General features: G+C 41.3%; 1 protein-coding gene across 4 annotated transcripts in view; it reads left to right on the forward strand.

Moving 5' to 3' along the window:
- Nucleotides 1-16,196, forward strand: part of kdm2bb (lysine (K)-specific demethylase 2Bb) — a 28,131-nt gene that overhangs the window by 850 nt on the left and 11,085 nt on the right. For 2 of the 4 annotated variants that reach the window (XM_005735245.1, XM_005735246.1), the window contains exons 1-13: nucleotides 419-659; nucleotides 1,209-1,353; nucleotides 1,457-1,535; nucleotides 1,678-1,724; nucleotides 2,761-2,939; nucleotides 3,095-3,201; nucleotides 5,324-5,417; nucleotides 5,563-5,716; nucleotides 5,829-5,944; nucleotides 6,513-6,633; nucleotides 7,013-7,419; nucleotides 7,528-7,614; nucleotides 12,825-13,055. In XM_005735245.1, the coding sequence (XP_005735302.1) occupies nucleotides 615-659; nucleotides 1,209-1,353; nucleotides 1,457-1,535; nucleotides 1,678-1,724; nucleotides 2,761-2,939; nucleotides 3,095-3,201; nucleotides 5,324-5,417; nucleotides 5,563-5,716; nucleotides 5,829-5,944; nucleotides 6,513-6,633; nucleotides 7,013-7,419; nucleotides 7,528-7,614; nucleotides 12,825-13,055 (1,812 nt within the window). In that variant the 5' untranslated portion in view covers nucleotides 419-614. Of the gene's footprint in view, nucleotides 1-418; nucleotides 660-1,208; nucleotides 1,354-1,456; nucleotides 1,536-1,677; nucleotides 1,725-2,760; nucleotides 2,982-3,094; nucleotides 3,202-5,323; nucleotides 5,418-5,562; nucleotides 5,717-5,828; nucleotides 5,945-6,512; nucleotides 6,634-7,012; nucleotides 7,420-7,527; nucleotides 7,615-12,824; nucleotides 13,056-16,196 lie in introns of those variants that run through there. The other 2 variants (XM_013911406.1, XM_005735247.1) reach the window with 2 other exon arrangements.

Here is a 16,196-nt window from a genome sequence, read left to right on the forward strand (position 1 = left end):
AAAAAATTGCAACAATAACCCCAAATTTTGAATTAACTCTGTACTTTCCTCGCACTAGGGAAAAAGGAGAAAAAAACCCTGATTGAATAGCTTGAAATTTCAAGCTATTTAGTTAACATTTTAAGATAATAACTATTTTTTTTTACATTTTATCTTATTTTTCAGCGGTGGAAACAAGCTTATTAGAATTGCACGTGTAAAACTTATAAACAAGGAAATAAAAAATAAACTTTTTAAGTTAAATGTACCGTTCTTTATAGTTTAATAAAAGTGAGTAAATATACCTCCTTTTTATTGCTTGATGTTTAAAATAGATATCAGCGCTATTCGATAACAAGGGGTTTAACCAGTATTAGTATCATTTTCCCCCCCACTACTACAATAAAACCGTGTGACGTGGGGAATGTTTATTGTTGGTGAGCGCGGTTAAAAAGCGTACTGACATGCCGTGACGTTGTCCAACAATGTTTTGGTTCCTGGCGGTGACGTAATACACAAAAACATGGTTCCCTTGTTTTGAACCCGTAAAGCGTGCTAAGTGTTTTCTCTCAACTTCGCCACGCACGGAGATGCATTCGCGAAACTGAGTGGCCGGAAAACAATCGTAAAAGACGATGGCTCAGGCCGCAGAGACGTGTGCTGAATCCGGACGCAGGCTGGTGTGTACCATCTGCCGTGTTAAATGTTAGCTTATGAGGCGAGACTGGCAGCGAGCTAATTAGTTAGCTAAGCTAACCCTCGCCACTGTGAGCGTTGGGATATCTGTCAAGTCACTTAAGATGTCCAAGTTTAAGCAAAACGAGGGAAAACGGCTAACTGTCGCATTTTAGAGTCTATAACTTCTTTTCTGATCGCAGTAGTTGAGCGAGCGTAGCGTAATTAAAACGAGATAAATCAATATCTGGAGCAGCGGAGTCGAGCAAACATTTTACAATCGCTTCCATAAAATATCACAAACAGCTGGCTTAGTAGTTTTTGCACTGGTTCACACATTCAAAGAAATGACTGCTGTTATAGTACTATCAAAACTTTAGCACAACCCACTGCTCCAGTTTGAAAGTCACACGTAAAATTAACGATCGGTTCCCTCACACGAGTCACAATGACCGTTCAAGGGGGGCAGAAAGTGGCCTTTTGGGGTAGAAAGAGTTCTCTCTTTCCGCGTGGCTCTGTTTTTGTCTTGTAAAACATCTCGTTTTCAATGGCAGCGCTCCATCTCCCGGACGATGTACGACGAAAACGAGGACCTGTCTGACGTGGAGGAAATTGTAAACATCAGAGGGTTCAGCGTGGAGGAAAAGGTCCTCAGTGACAGCTACAGCGCAGACTTTGTCCGGGTGATGGAGGGTAAAGGTAAAGCAGCACGGTGCATATTAGCTTTCTTATAGGTTACATGTGACTGCAGTAGTTTTCAAATAATTGCTTTGGACCTAAATGTAAAACTACTGTCTTGCAGACTTCACTTATGAGTATGTGCAAAGGGAGGGTCTAAGGATCCCTCTCATTTTTAAAGAGAACGATCAATTAGGGATCAGGTGAGAAACCTTTCCTTTAAATATGCAATGCCTGTGCACATGCTGTAGATTCAACCTACTTTCTATTTTATTTGTATATATATTTATGGTTTTAAGTCTTTGGGAACTAAACAACATGCATCCCTTTCCTATAAATATGCAGAATGCCAGATCCAGAATTCACAGTCAGTGAAATTAAAGGACTAGTTGGTAAGTAGACACCGATGCACACACATGCATATTTTTACCCGTGCATATACTTATTACTCTTAGCCTGTGTGCAAACACGACCAAAGTATATCTGCATCTTCTTCAGAGAATAAGGGCTTTTGCATTGTTGTAAAAAGTAAAAAAACAAACAAACAAACCCCAAAACAGTCTGTGATATGGTGAGGCTCCATGCTGACTTAAAAAAATGTAATGAAGTCATGTTTCATGGTCAAATTTCCTTTTAATTTAATTTATGATTAAACATGTTCAGTCTGCACTAACTATGACTAGACATGTGGGAAGTTTCAGGATAATGAGTAGCTGTTTTAGTTTTGTCACAACAATTTGCTAATTTTATCTGATATTATAGAAATTGCTAACTTGAAAGATATAGTAGAAATGATTTATTTACTGATCTGCCTACCAACCATCCAAATCTAGTGGATGTTGCCGATGCCAAATGCTAGAAATGGACGTAAAAAATAGAAGAGAACGTCAAAAAAAGTCACATTTTAATCATGCATGTTAATACATCAGTGTTGTTTTTTGTATTTTTCTTAGGAAATAAGTTATTTAGTGAGCATGCATCTGTTAGTCACTCTGCTGTATGCCTGTATCTCTGTCTGTGTCTACCTCTTGTACTATTGTGTTATGTGTGTAGGATCATCACGATAGGTTCACCCAGGGCCTCTTGCTCATATTGTGGGGTTATGTTAAAGGTCTCATCATGCTGTTTTCTGTTTGCGACTGTTTTCTAATGCAGTGGAATATAATTATGTTAAGTGTGCCCTGGAAGAAATTGAGCCAGGGTATGATTGGGGTGTAGTTGCCCCATCTAGTGGTTAAATTTGGGAATTACAAATAAGAAGTACTGCTCTTGTTCATAGTAGAATATTTTGCAACAGTACAACTTCTCTGTGTATAAATATGACAAAGCATACGCCGACTCACAGACAGACTGCACTGGATTGTGTGTTGATGTTGATGCGTATGATCTCATTGGCTAAATTCATCATATCCTGGTTGTTTTTCGCAGGCAGTCGCCGGTCTGTGGACGTTATGGATGTGAGCACTCAGAAAGGTTCTGAAATGAGCATGGCTCAGTTTGTCCGCTATTATGAGACGCCAGAGGAAGAGCGGGACAAACTGTTCAATGTCATTAGCTTGGAGTTCAGCCACACCAAGCTGGAGAACCTCATCAAGCGTCCCACAGTGGTAATCTGCCCCCGACCCTCGCTGTGTATCATACTATAAGAGGTTTGATAGAGGTCACAAATCTGGTGAAAGATTCAAAGAAGAATGACAAAAATAGAAGATGATAGAACACTGTGATTGGTTGCTGAATGGTGCTGCTTTGATTGCTCTTATAGGTGGATCAAGTGGACTGGGTGGACAACATGTGGCCTCCTGGTTTGAAACAAAGCCAAACTGAAGCCACCAATATCATCTCAGAGATGAAATACCCCAAAGTGCAAAGGTATGCATTGCACTGTTGTGCTTTTGTTTTTATGAAGTTCTCTTTGGAGCTGTGTGTCAGTCTACGAGGGGTGAAAAAAAAACTGTGTGTAGAGCAAGAAAATAAATACTAATAAAAAGTAAACACTTGTAGAAAATGTCTGTTTCTCCTCCCATCTCTCATCCATCGCTCCATCACGGTAGAGTACTGCATACTGTCACCTCCTGTACGTGCTCCTTGTTGTTGCTAGGCAGCAGGATTTTTTTCCCCCTCCTCGCATAAGAGAAAGGTTTCTAACAACTGTGGTCTGACTGCACACACACACCTCTCAGCCAATCAGCCGTTGAAGAGTCAAAATGAATCAAAACCAGGGCTGCCTGTCTTTTTAATGTCAGCTGCCCATATTTTCTACTGTTACACTTAAACCCTGCTAATCTCCTGTATTGTTCATAGAGGTTAGGGAGATGCTGGCAGTGGTTTAGGGTGTAACAGAGTAGAATATCAAACAAAACGATTTTACTGCTGCAATTTCAGCACACTGTGCAGAAGCTAGTTTAGAATCTATTACTCAAAATAAAGCCATTTTCAAAACTAAAACATTTCAGTCATCTGTACTCTTGTATTTTTCCCTTCAGCACACTCACTGGTGTCTCCTTTGCCTAGAGGCTTCACTTTAAAATTGTTAATCTAGTATACTGTTGCATGAAGACACATCCCATGTTGTTTCTCACCTCCTGTTCTATTTAATTGGACACCAGCTTTTTGTTAGGTACACCTGTTAAACTGCTCATTAACACAAATATCTAATCAGCCTGCTGATGTTCAAACTGAGTGGGGAATGGGGAAGAAAGGTGACATAAGTGACTTTGAACGTGGCATGGTTGTTGGTCCCAGACTCGCTGGTCATATGAAAATGTTGATTTACTGCACAGCCAACCCATCCAGGTTGCTTTGAGTTGATACGAAGGCAACAGAAGCTGAAACAACTTCTTGTTACAGCCAAGTTATGCAGAAGAGCATCTCTGAATGCATATCTTGGACTACAGCAGCAGAAGACCACACTGACATTTTTAAGATGGGGTCAGACCAACATGAAAGCATCCATCCATCCATCCATCCATCCATCCATCCATCCATCCATCCATCCATCCTTCCTTCCTTCCTTCCTTCCTTCCTTCCTTCCTTCCTGCATTGTATCAGTGGTTCAGCCATCTTCTAATGGCTGCTTCCTGCAGGATAATGTGCCAGATCACATAGCTCAAACTGATTTTCTTTTAAACATGACATTGATGTCACTGTACTCAAATGGCCTCACATCAATATGAACCAACATCTGAACTGGAATGACTGACTGTTCGCTTTATAATTTCAAATAAAGTTCAGAAAAAGAAAAAAAAAAACCAGGAAAAAAACCAAAAACAATATGAACCGACATCTGAGGTATGTTCCCAGCACCTTGTTGAATCTATGCCATGAAGAATTAAGCCAGCTCTGAAGGCATAACAGGGTCCAGCCGAGAACTAGTGAGGTGAAACTCGTGATATAGCTGTAGAGCGTTAAATTTTTTATTATTGTTGCAGTGAAAGCTACCCTGGATATGCTCTCATTTATGATTCACTATGAACTCAGTCTTCTTTCATGCGGTGATAACACACAAGTCTTTAAATTAAAAAGCTGTGAAATAGTCAATAATGATGTCAGGATTTTTATTTTCTTTTTTTAAATTTTGGCTTTGCTGTTTGACGGATGGTTCAACTGGCAAAATTCAAACTTCTTTTTATTTGTGAAGGTGTTAGATTCTCTCTCAGTGGCATTCACAGTATCATCGTGTGCAAGATGTCCTTAGAAGGGCTTTCCTTTAAATGTCTCCAAGTCAGTGGGGATTCTCTTAGAGATTATGCTCTTTAGCTAAATTGGCAAATCATTTGTGTCTTGGGGTTCTAATCATTCCTAAATTAATTTCTAGAGGAGAATTGCCTTATTGTGAAGTGTTTTCTACGCTGTGTCGCTCCCGAGAGTTACCTGTGTCGGTAGCATCCTGAGATTATTGCTGCCTTGTAATTAGCCATGTTGTGTTTACCACTTTTTTCTGTTTACCTATTTACTTCTTGTCTCTTAGATGATTTTCTAATTTCCTTTGTAGGTATTGTTTGATGAGCGTGAAGGGCTGCTACACAGATTTCCACATCGATTTTGGGGGAACTTCAGTTTGGTATCACGTATTCAAGGGACAGAAAGTAAGTTTATTCTTTCTTTGTAAAGCTTGGTTGCCTCTTTAGGATATACTGATCACACCTACGAAGACGTCTGCTAATATTCCTCAAAGCTTTGAATGTTGTTAACAGTTACAGACTCTAAGTAGAAATGACTGCTTCTCCTCAGGTGTTCTGGCTTGTGCCTCCAACTCCCTATAACCTTGCCCTGTATGAGGACTGGGTCCTGTCAGGCAAGCAGAGTGATGTCTTCCTGGGAGACCGAGCTGATGGATGCCAGAGAGTGGAGCTTCAACAAGGATACACCTTCTTCATCCCATCTGGTGTGTTGGCATGGTTGTCTTAAAGTAGCCAGCAGGAATAGATTAGGCTCCGTTAATGCTCAGCTTTGAATATTTGACCATTTTATAACACATTTAACTCTCTGTAATTAAGGGTGGATCCACGCTGTCTACACTCCCGTGGACACACTGGTGTTTGGAGGCAACATTCTGCACAGCTTTAACATTCCTATGCAGCTTACCATCTATGAGATAGAGAACAGGACAAAGGTAGGAGTCTATTTTCTCCACTTTGTGGATTAACTCTGATCTGGACTGCAATATAGTAAACTCCACGTGGGAGAAATGAATCTCTCTGAGAACCAGGGGAAGGTGAAAAGTTTACCCTTGAGAGAGACAGGAGAATAAGAGGTGTGGGCATTTGCAAAACTAATTTTTGGATAAAGTAACCCTTTCTTGGGTTCTTTCTATATTTTACTTGCGTTGCGCATTAACATCTTTGTGGCTATCTTTTTCCACTTCCTGTTAAATGTGAGCTGGTCTGCTGGGATTACAGTTGCATTACTGAGAATTCTGCATAGCCTCTGACTGTCAGAGCACAAGATACTGCTACAGATAGCAGCCGCCTCGTTCCTTATAGTCCTTTATAGTTTGACTTACGCTTTAAGCTGTTTTTTATATGCATTAAAGCTTTTGTGGTAATGGAAGGCCAACTTTGTTTTAACCTTACTTAAATGACCAATCATTGAAAGCATCCATTTGAGATTTTCATTTACTTTTTAATGGTTCTTTAATTGAATCTGTCATTTTTAATTTTTTTTTTTTGTCATCCCTTCAGGTTCATTCCAAGTTTCGTTTCCCCTTCTATTATGAGATATGCTGGTATGTCCTGGAGAGATACCTGCATTGCCTTACCAAACGGTCCTACTTTTCTCAGGAGATCCGTAAAGAATCTATGGGTGAGTGAAAAACCTCAATTACGGCACCAAAGTAATTGCACTCTATACCTCTTTGTGACCAACAACCACCAGCAACTGCTCGCCGGCTGGTTGGGTAATACATATTTTTCCCTAGCGACATGTGGTTGCCGGGGAGGGGAAGGGGCACTGACTGGAGTCTAACCCAGCTGGTATGTCACAGGAAGTCACTTTAGATCAAACTTGAATGTTTCAGGGGTTTGGATGTGTTGTTGTTGCTTTGTTATATGTGCTAACCTACAAATTGACCCATAATTTCAGGATTACTAACAGGTGCTCCCCAAACTAGAGAAATTATTTGCTCATTGGTATGCCCGTTATCAAAACATCCATTATAGGAAATCTGCTTTCATCCCTGCAGATTTTGAGACAAAGTCAAAGACAGAAAGCCCCTCCTCTGACTCCAGGAGTCAAGACATGAACGAGGACTCGTGTGGGACTCATGTCAGAGATGAGCAGGGTGAAAAACTAGAGAGAGTTCCTCAGGATGGACCCTGCACACCCGACAATGGGAAGGGCCAACATCTCAAAGCTGTTTTATCCATCGACTCTGAGGACAGCTGTAACCCCAGCTCGGCCTCTTTAGATTTCCCTAAAACTCCTTCAGACTCTCCGAACTCAGAGCCTCAGAATAAATGGATTCATTTAACAGAGTTTGAACTGAATGGGCTAAGGACGCTGATTGAAAAGCTCGAGTCACTCCCGGAAAATAGGAAATGTATTCCAATGGGAATAGAGAACCCCCAAGCGCTGTTGGATGACTTAAAGGTAAAAAAACCAAAAAACCAAACATGTTTGCGGCATGCCTTCAGATTACTTAACAGACAGGAATCATAGTTCGGCCCTATTTTGATTTTGTTCTCTGTGCCCGTCTAGGTTGTCTTAAAGGAACATACTGATGATGACCCTAAATTAGCCATCACTGGATATCCTGTGGTGTACTGGCCTAAGAAAACCATAAAGGTAAGAAAGTGTCACCTGCAATACATCTGTTTTCCAGCAAATATAGTGTTTTTACTTAATTTTCAGGCACTTGAGAATCATTTTATGTGCTACATACCTGTGTAGTACAAAGCTTATGCACCTTTTGCTTAAATTTGTGGTGCAAGCAACATCACTGAGTATATTTTAAATAGATATTTACCTATCAATACAGTTGTGCATATTTTATATATTTCTTTACCTATGTTATATAGGTACATATCTGGTACAGGACAATTATTAATGGCTAAGGTCCTGTCTTCCCTCACTCACTGCACTCCTTCCCTTTAGCAGGAGATTTAACAGTTTGCATAATTTTGTCATAACGGGCTGCAGTATTGCCTAATGAAGTAAATGATGAGATATTTTTGCTCCTCTGCATAATTTGACATGTGTTTTGTTGTCATTAATGCTTTTTGGTGTGCCTTCCGAATCCAAAACAAGCCTTTAGTGTCCATAAAAACATTGTTTACTAAGAGCAGAAATTATATGGCATGTCTCAACATGTCACAGCCTTCGCGTTTTACGTTGGGGGGACTAAATATTTACAGAGATCCAGAAATATTGCCCTCGCTAGCCTTTTTGCTGTCATATGTTTTGAGTGGTGTCGAGTTCCACAAATGCGGTGTTTCGCATTTGTTCGAAACACCGCGATACGGTTCATTTGAAATTGTGATATCGTAAGACGAAAATGGTTGTTGATGTCAGAAGGCTCGAAGCGCATTTGATGTCATGTTACCTGAGTTTCTCTAGCCGTGAGCTGAGCAGCAGACTGTGAGGTCATAATTGAGGCTTTTCATTTATTATCCAAATATAACAACAACAACAAAAAAAACATGCTCCTTAATATCAGTACAATTCTTATCTCACTCACGGTGTAACATAAGATATCCCAAAACAAATCAAAATGTGAATAAATGGCTTTAATCTGTGTGATGGTTGCAATTTTAATTAGAAGTGTTTAAATATGCCACGGTGCTGCTCTATTTTAGTCGCTGAATATGTGTGATTAAAAATGTATCCAAACAAACACACAAGACATCGGAGCCTCAGCTGAAAGTTTAAGAATGAGATGTGCTTTACAGGAATGCATGAAAGTGAAGTTTGTATGGGTCTTACAAACCCTCAGGATCTCCCCCACCGGGCTCTCCAAAGGCCAGCTGCTGGTCGTGGGGCCTCTTTGTGTTTGCCTTTTGTAATGAGATGCCATCTGGCTCTGGCTGTGCAGAGCCTGCTCTCCTCTCCCTCTGCTACTCATCATAAATATGATAATACCTTTACTGCATTTTCTCTCCACATTGGATGGAGGCAGACTCCCCCCGAGTGCATATTCTGATTCACAGCAGCCTCCCATTGGCTCTGCGCTGCCCAGCACCCCCTCCTCTTCCTCAGTGAGTCGATCCATATTAATGAGGCAGGCTTGTATGTGTTTCCTACATCTGCTTGTGGTATTGTGGAGCTTTTGGAGCAGGAGGGAGGGCTATAGCCCTGACAGCAGTAGCAGGAGGAGGAGGAGGAGGAGGAGACTGCAGCCATGTCAGTTTGCTGTAAGCTGGATGGTATCTGAAAACCAGCCATGGCCATGTCGCTGAGCGCCGATGATGAGGACTACGACTCAGACTCCGAGCAGGTTAGCACCCTAAAAGCCCTGCAGGCAGGCGTAAGGAGGCCGCCAGAGGAATGCTTGTGTGAGACAGAGCAGTGTGCAGCATCACAGGGCAGTGAAGTAATGGAGATACCTGAAGACAAAAGCACTGATTCAGTTTATCTTCTGTGCTTGGGCTTTGATTTTCTATTTTATTTTTTTGCCTTTGTTTTTATTTTTTTTTGCTTCTTTTTTTGTGGTAGATTTGTTGTTTGTGCGTGCGTGCGTGCTTGCATTTTTATTATCAGATAAATCCAGCAATAGGAGCTTCTGTTTATGTAGCTCGAGGTTGCTATTGGTTGTGTGAAGATGCAGGAGCTGAATCTCTAACGGTCTGATTGTAAACCTGTCGATTGATATCAGAATACATGTCATGGTAAACCAAAACAAAAGGGGAAGGTTTTTCTTTCAGTGTGCGTTAATGAAAAGACATAATTTTTTGTGAAAACGTTAGACGATGGGACTTGCACGGAAATTGTTAATTCAAATATTTCCCCCCCTACACTCTTTACTCTGAACCACACCCCCCTTACATTAAGCCTGTGCCTGCATTTAGATTAAAAAAATGCTGACTGCAGATGAATGAGTCAATTCTGCTCTGCTGACAGATATTAAAAAGGCTTTTTCCCCCCTCCAAGTTTTATCCCAAAGTTCAACTATTCAAACATCTTTGGGATGTATTACGTCCACAGCAGGTTGTATAACTGTTAAATCACTGCGTTGCTCCAAAGCATAGCAGTTCAACTTCAACCTGAGCAACTTGTGAAATATCACTGCCCGATTATCTGCTTGTGCTGTGTGGTCTCAATATCTCCGATGCATGCTCTGTATATATGGAGATTTTAAAACTGATTGACATTGTAATTGATCTCCATTGAAAAGTTTACTTATCTATATCCCCTTGAAGAGAAATTGTGAATACCAGGAACCGTTATTGCATCAGAGCAACGTGAACGTGGTGTGTTTATGTCAGTGCAGAGTTTAGATCATCACAGTGTTCCATGTATTACTGCTGTCAGCTATCTGATTGTGAAGTTTGCCATATTGTGTGCAGTGTGTGTTCGTGTGTGTGCTGTCTTCACTGCAATGATGGGTATCTTCCTACTAGCTCAGGGCTGTGTCACTGAACATAAGGGTCTGCTCCTCATAATGTTTTCCAGCTGAATGAGCTCTGTAGTGCTAAGAAATCACTAGCGGGTCACCCGTGCTGTCCTTGTTACTGCACAAAGGGGACAAATGTGCATCCTTCTTGCTGTAAAAAGGCACACGCTACATAATACAGATTTCATTGGCTGCTTTTCCTGAAACATGCTGATGAAGGCTTAGCTGCCACCGGTGACATATTTTCTTGTCAGGAGTTCTTGGATATCATTGCACAAAAACATGAGCAGATACAGGGAGTACTTACTGAGATTTAAGGGAAGTTGGTGATGTTGCTGTTGCCAGCCTTTCCTGTGATTGAAAATTGTGTGTCAGAAGGATATCTGCTTTAGAGATCACCCCACTTATCTGTCTGCAGGGAGGGAGCAGAGTTGGAGGGGGAATTGGTGGAAAATATAGACTACAATCCAAAACCTGCCTCCTTGTGGTTCATGTCACAGACATAAACAAACATGAATGGAGGCAGTGTTCCTGCACGGCCTGGTTACTTGTTGTTTCGTGTGAATCTATTGCGACTTCAGCCCATCAGCTGACACTTAAAATGGCAAAAGCTGAGTTGCAGAACATCATGTGTGTTGTTTTGCTGGGTAATCTGGTCTCATTTCATTGTTTCTTCTCTTCTTAATCCCACCCCCTCCCCAACCATCCCATCCTACACACACACACACACACACACCCACCAATATCTCCCGCTAATCCTGTCTGGTCACCACATATCTGACTGCCTATGTCAGTCAATTCTGTGGCTATTGTTGGAATAAATTATTACAATGTGCGCAAGATAGAGCCTACTTAATTTTTTTTCTTTCTTTTTTTTTGTGTTAGATGGTCTCATTACAGTTCTTATTGGTTACAAGTCCGTGTGTCATAGACTGTTCTGTTAGGGAATGGGACGTGGCTGTTGCTATGCTGACACTAGGAAAATCTGCACTGCCGATGTAACTAAAGAAATCCGATCTTCATTTCCAGGAGCTGCAGTGTTTTGCACTCCTCGTTCATGTTTATTTCATTTCACACACTCCACTCTTTTTATTTTTGATTTTTTTTCTTCATGTGGCACGGCTGGCAGTGTTTTGACTTGTGGTTTTCATGTTAAAAATACATTGTTGTGGTGGGGATGTGAGCCCGAGGGGGTGGGGGCAAAATATATATATATATATATGACACAAGAAAAATAATGACGCTGATCAAAGACTCCCTCATTTCAATTGGCCACTTCTGTTAAATAGAGCACATTTAATAACGCGCATGGCTGTAAATCATGGAATAATAGATCCTAGTGATCCATGTGTGAAATGTAGCCATAAGTGCAGCTCCTCTTTGAAGTAGAAACATGCAAGCAATTGAGGTGCTAAATTTGGAAGACGCCTCCAGGGACGTTTTTGATGTGTTTGTTTTCTCTCGTACTCTGAGCTATACCAGGCGTGAATAATGTGTTTATGCGCAGCATGTTTCGATCAGGTTTGTGGATATGTGTTATGTGCTGTTTTTGCGTATATAAATGCAGGTGTTTTTTTTCCTTTTTGCTTTCGTCTGCGCCTGGAAATCTTGACCCAGAGATGGGGGGGAAACAAAGAAGGGTCCAGGCAGTACTTTAGACGTCAGCTGTAGCACCAACCGCAGCTGGATTTAATAGCCTCTTTTTTTCTTTTTTTTTCTTTTTATGTAACATGATTGTAAGTGTGCTCTAAAAGGGCCGCTCGACTGCAGAGCTTCATTATTAGAATGGAGATAATCAGTCATCAGAATGATGATAAACATGTACAGCGGTTTGTTATTAACAATGCAAACCAAAGGTAGTGAAAGCTAATGATGCGAGTACTTTGCCAATGACATCCTAATTGTTATATTAATTAACTGCGCTGCGCTGCATCCCGCGGCGTGCTTCACATGTACTTGGTGAATATTTTGAACATTCACTCTTCGCCAACACATGACTCTATCTGACCTTTAAGTGCATACTTGTTGGCTTATCGTTACTGATGCACCGCACTTTGTCCTCCTCTCTGTTTTGTCTTTCTTGGGGCGATCGTGGCCCAAGAGTTGGCAGTTCGTCTTGTAATCGGAAGGTTGCCGGTTTGAGCCCCGGCTCCGACAGTCTCGGTCGTTGTGTCCTTGGGCAAGACACTTCACCCGTTGCCTACTGGTGGTGGTCAGAGGGCCCGGTGGCACCAGTGTCCGGCAGCCTCGCCTCCGTCAGTGCGCCCCAGGGCAGCTGTGGCTACAATGTAGCATTGCCATCACCAGTGTGTGAATGTGTGTGTGAATGGGTGAATGACTGAATGTAGTGTAAAGCGCTTTGGGGTCCTTAGGGACTAAGTAAAGCGCTATACAAATACAGGCCATTTACCATTTCTTTTTTCCTTTTTCTTTTTTTTTTCCTTAGCCCCGGCCTCCCAACCGGCCAAAACCTAAGATGGCAGCATCTCCCGCATCAGCGGTCAAGCTGTCGGCCAGCCGGGGTACATCTGGAGCCAGGAGGAGACGGACACGCTGTCGGAAATGCGAGGCGTGTCTGCGGACGGAGTGCGGAGAGTGTCACTTCTGCAAAGACATGAAGAAGTTCGGCGGGCCGGGACGCATGAAGCAGTCCTGCATCATGAGGCAGTGCATTGCTGTAAGTATGATGTGTGTGAGTGAACTTTTGTGCGGTGTAGTCATCAGTGTGGGCAGCACGGTGGTTAGCAGTGGTGGGTCGCAGCAAGAAGGTCCTCAGTTCGACTCCACCATCTGGCCGGGGCCTTTCTGTTTGCATGTTTTCTCTGGGTACTCTGGCTTCCTCCTATAGTACAAAGACATGCAGTTAGTGGGGTTAGGTTAAATGGTGATTCTAAATTGCCTGTAGGTGTGAATGTGAGTGTGAATGGTTGCCTCTCTTACTGTTTTAGCCCTGTGTAGGATTGGTGACCTGTCCAGGCTGTACCTTGCTGTACCTACCTTGTATGGTAGCTGGGATAGGCTCCAAGCCCCCTGTGATCCTGAAAAGGATAAGCAGAAGAGGATGGATGGATGTACTCCTAAGTGTGCCTGATTTAGGCTTCTGCAGGAAATTTACTTATGACCTATCTTAGCCCTACGCCGTGACCTGACATGTAGTTAAATTTCTCGGAAGATAGATGTCAGGGTACGTGGAAGGTTATGCCGCAGGGTTAAAAGAGGGTAGATTTCCTGCTGAAGTATAGTTCGGGCATTAATTTTGACAGCAATTTCGATGTAGTTGTAGTCTGTTGACCAAAAGGTCATTTAGTTTTAGTCATAAGTTAGGCATCTAAATTCTTATAGTTTTATTAGACTAAATATCATTATAGTAGGCTAAATCTGAAGCTGATTCAGTTGATTAAAATATAAAGTGTAAATGTTGGGCTGTGAGGGTTCGCTCAGCACGGTTTACAAAGCTTCTCATCTTTGAGATCAAATGTGAAGAGCTCCCACATATCTGCTCTTTTCTTGTTCCGAAGCGTTGACATGTTGTCGCGTTTTCATTAGAAACAGGAAGCATGGATGCTAGCTGAATCCTTCCTTACACAATTACAAGGAGATTACTTCTCATTGGATCACTTCCGACTTGTCCTGCCTTTCATCACAGCTTCATTATTTCTGATTGGATCTCATCTGTCCTGAGTACTTTCAACTTGTTTTGATTTGTTGTTGATTTATTCCGTTATTATCTTAATTTCATCAGGAAAAAAAGAATCTTTGAGGAAAAGTATTGGTTAACGAACTAACATTGGTTCTTGTGCTCATTGGAGAACGCACAAACAAATCGTGGTATGCTTGTTGGCTACAGCGGAACAAGCATCATAAATAACACACATTAATGTAAAAAAAATAGAATAAAATTGGGAGAGCTGATTCCTTTCCATCACAAAAGTTCACCAAACTCATACCAGTAGAGCAGCTGTATTCACTGCTTCAAATATAGGAATCCAACAAGCAGCTCTTTCCAATTGAAAGTAATTCTCATCAGATATAGTCACTGATGCTGCTCGAAGCTCGACAACAAGTGATAATGATTGGCCTCCTGGGAGCCACATGCCTCCAGCACCTTGAAGAGCCTGAGCAGGCGTCTGCACAGCTGTGGTGACATATCTACTAGGACTCTCCACGAGTTTCATATACTTATATTCAAAATTTCCATTTCTGTTTTATATAAACGGTACTCACTGTTTTAACTTCCTGAAGTCCCTGATTGGTAGCAAATTCAAAGCCTTTGGTGAAATAAGGAGGTACACCCAGTGGGTGATTCACTTAGCTTTGGATGAATACTGAAAATGACTGGAAACGCCTACATAAGCTATCTAAAACTTACTGTATCTTCTTTGTTTGATGATGAAGTTATTTAAATGTAAGTCTCTTGCATATTGGTGTCACTATCAGTGAAGAAGTCAAACCTTCTCGACAAGAAATAATTCAAGTATTTAACCTCTGATCAAACGACAGCTTGGTTTCTCTACAGATTAAACAAACAACTTCTAATGCCTCAGTGAGCTTTAAAGTACTTACAGAGCTAGGATAGCTGTTTGTTGTATCTATTGTTAGCTAAACTAAAAGTCTCAGTCACAATCACTTTATTGTCCTTGAGTGCATCTGTAGTGACATAGACCAGTGTTATCCTTTCACTCAGCAGCTGGTTCTGCTTAGCTTTATGTCCCTCGACTGTGGACCCAAGGCGTCTGCACATTAGGTTAAAGCAGAGGTGGTTCCTTTAGTCAACTTCCTTGATACTGTTTCATATTCCTGCACCAATTGAAGGGTGTTCCTCCCTCCCTAGGCAATATTTTCTGTGTAGATTCTCAGTCATCCAGGTCATGGTAGTCTTAAGCATTGAAGGAAACTGCAGTTCCTTTTAGGTTTGTGAAGGTGTTTCACGAAGCCTCTTGAGTGTGGTGAGTTCTCAGAACTGATTGAAGAGTTTCAGATGTTGGTACCACATTTAAGACAATTCTTGAGGTCCTTTTCCAGGTGCTTCAGCTGTCATTCACACATTTATGTGACCTTAAACATAAAGATCCCAGGATTAGATACCACTTGATGAAGAGGTGAAACATCCTCATGAATCTATAGAAAGAAGTCCAGTTGTCTTTGACTCAAATGCTAGACCGAATGGCTCATGACCTCAATGACTGAGAAACTGAGAAACTCATAAGTCTGGCTTTCTTATAATTATTATAAGAAAATAGTAATTATATTATTATATAATTATAACTATAATTTATTATGTTTGGTTCTGGAGTAGCTGCCTGAATGTTTTTTTTTTTAGTTGCTGTTTGTTGTAGCTGTGTAATAAAAAATAATGCAAGTAGCAGTATCAGATATTACCTGTTACAGTAGCATTTATATAGACGCACGGAGAAAGTGATAATGGCCTGGTCTAAATGTTTCAGTACCAAGGACAGAGACTTGTAGAGAGGCTGAGTTTGATTATTTCTGCCTTTTATATGATGAGAAGGACTGTGTTTTAATGTTTAATCATGCTAGTTAAAAGATAGCGAGAGCTGTCGGGTCTTGGGCTTTTTAGCCACCGTGACTCGTGTTTAAATAATGCAAAACATGCTTAACTCGCCCTTCATATTAACTTACTCTAACACAGATAGAAAGCAGTCATCAGAGCCAGCGATTACACACAGTTCATCAAGAGCCACTCTGTTGCTTTAGCCCATTTATTAGTTGGCTAATGTTGTTGTAAATCTGTTTGGAACCTCACGGTAAATGATGAACTAGCTGTTAGGGCTATAACACTCTGGATTCATATGGAATA

This window comes from Pundamilia nyererei, unplaced genomic scaffold (genome assembly GCF_000239375.1).
Source record: "Pundamilia nyererei isolate P.nyererei 1_Seehausen unplaced genomic scaffold, PunNye1.0 scaffold00063, whole genome shotgun sequence".
Taxonomy (NCBI): domain Eukaryota; kingdom Metazoa; phylum Chordata; class Actinopteri; order Cichliformes; family Cichlidae; genus Pundamilia; species Pundamilia nyererei.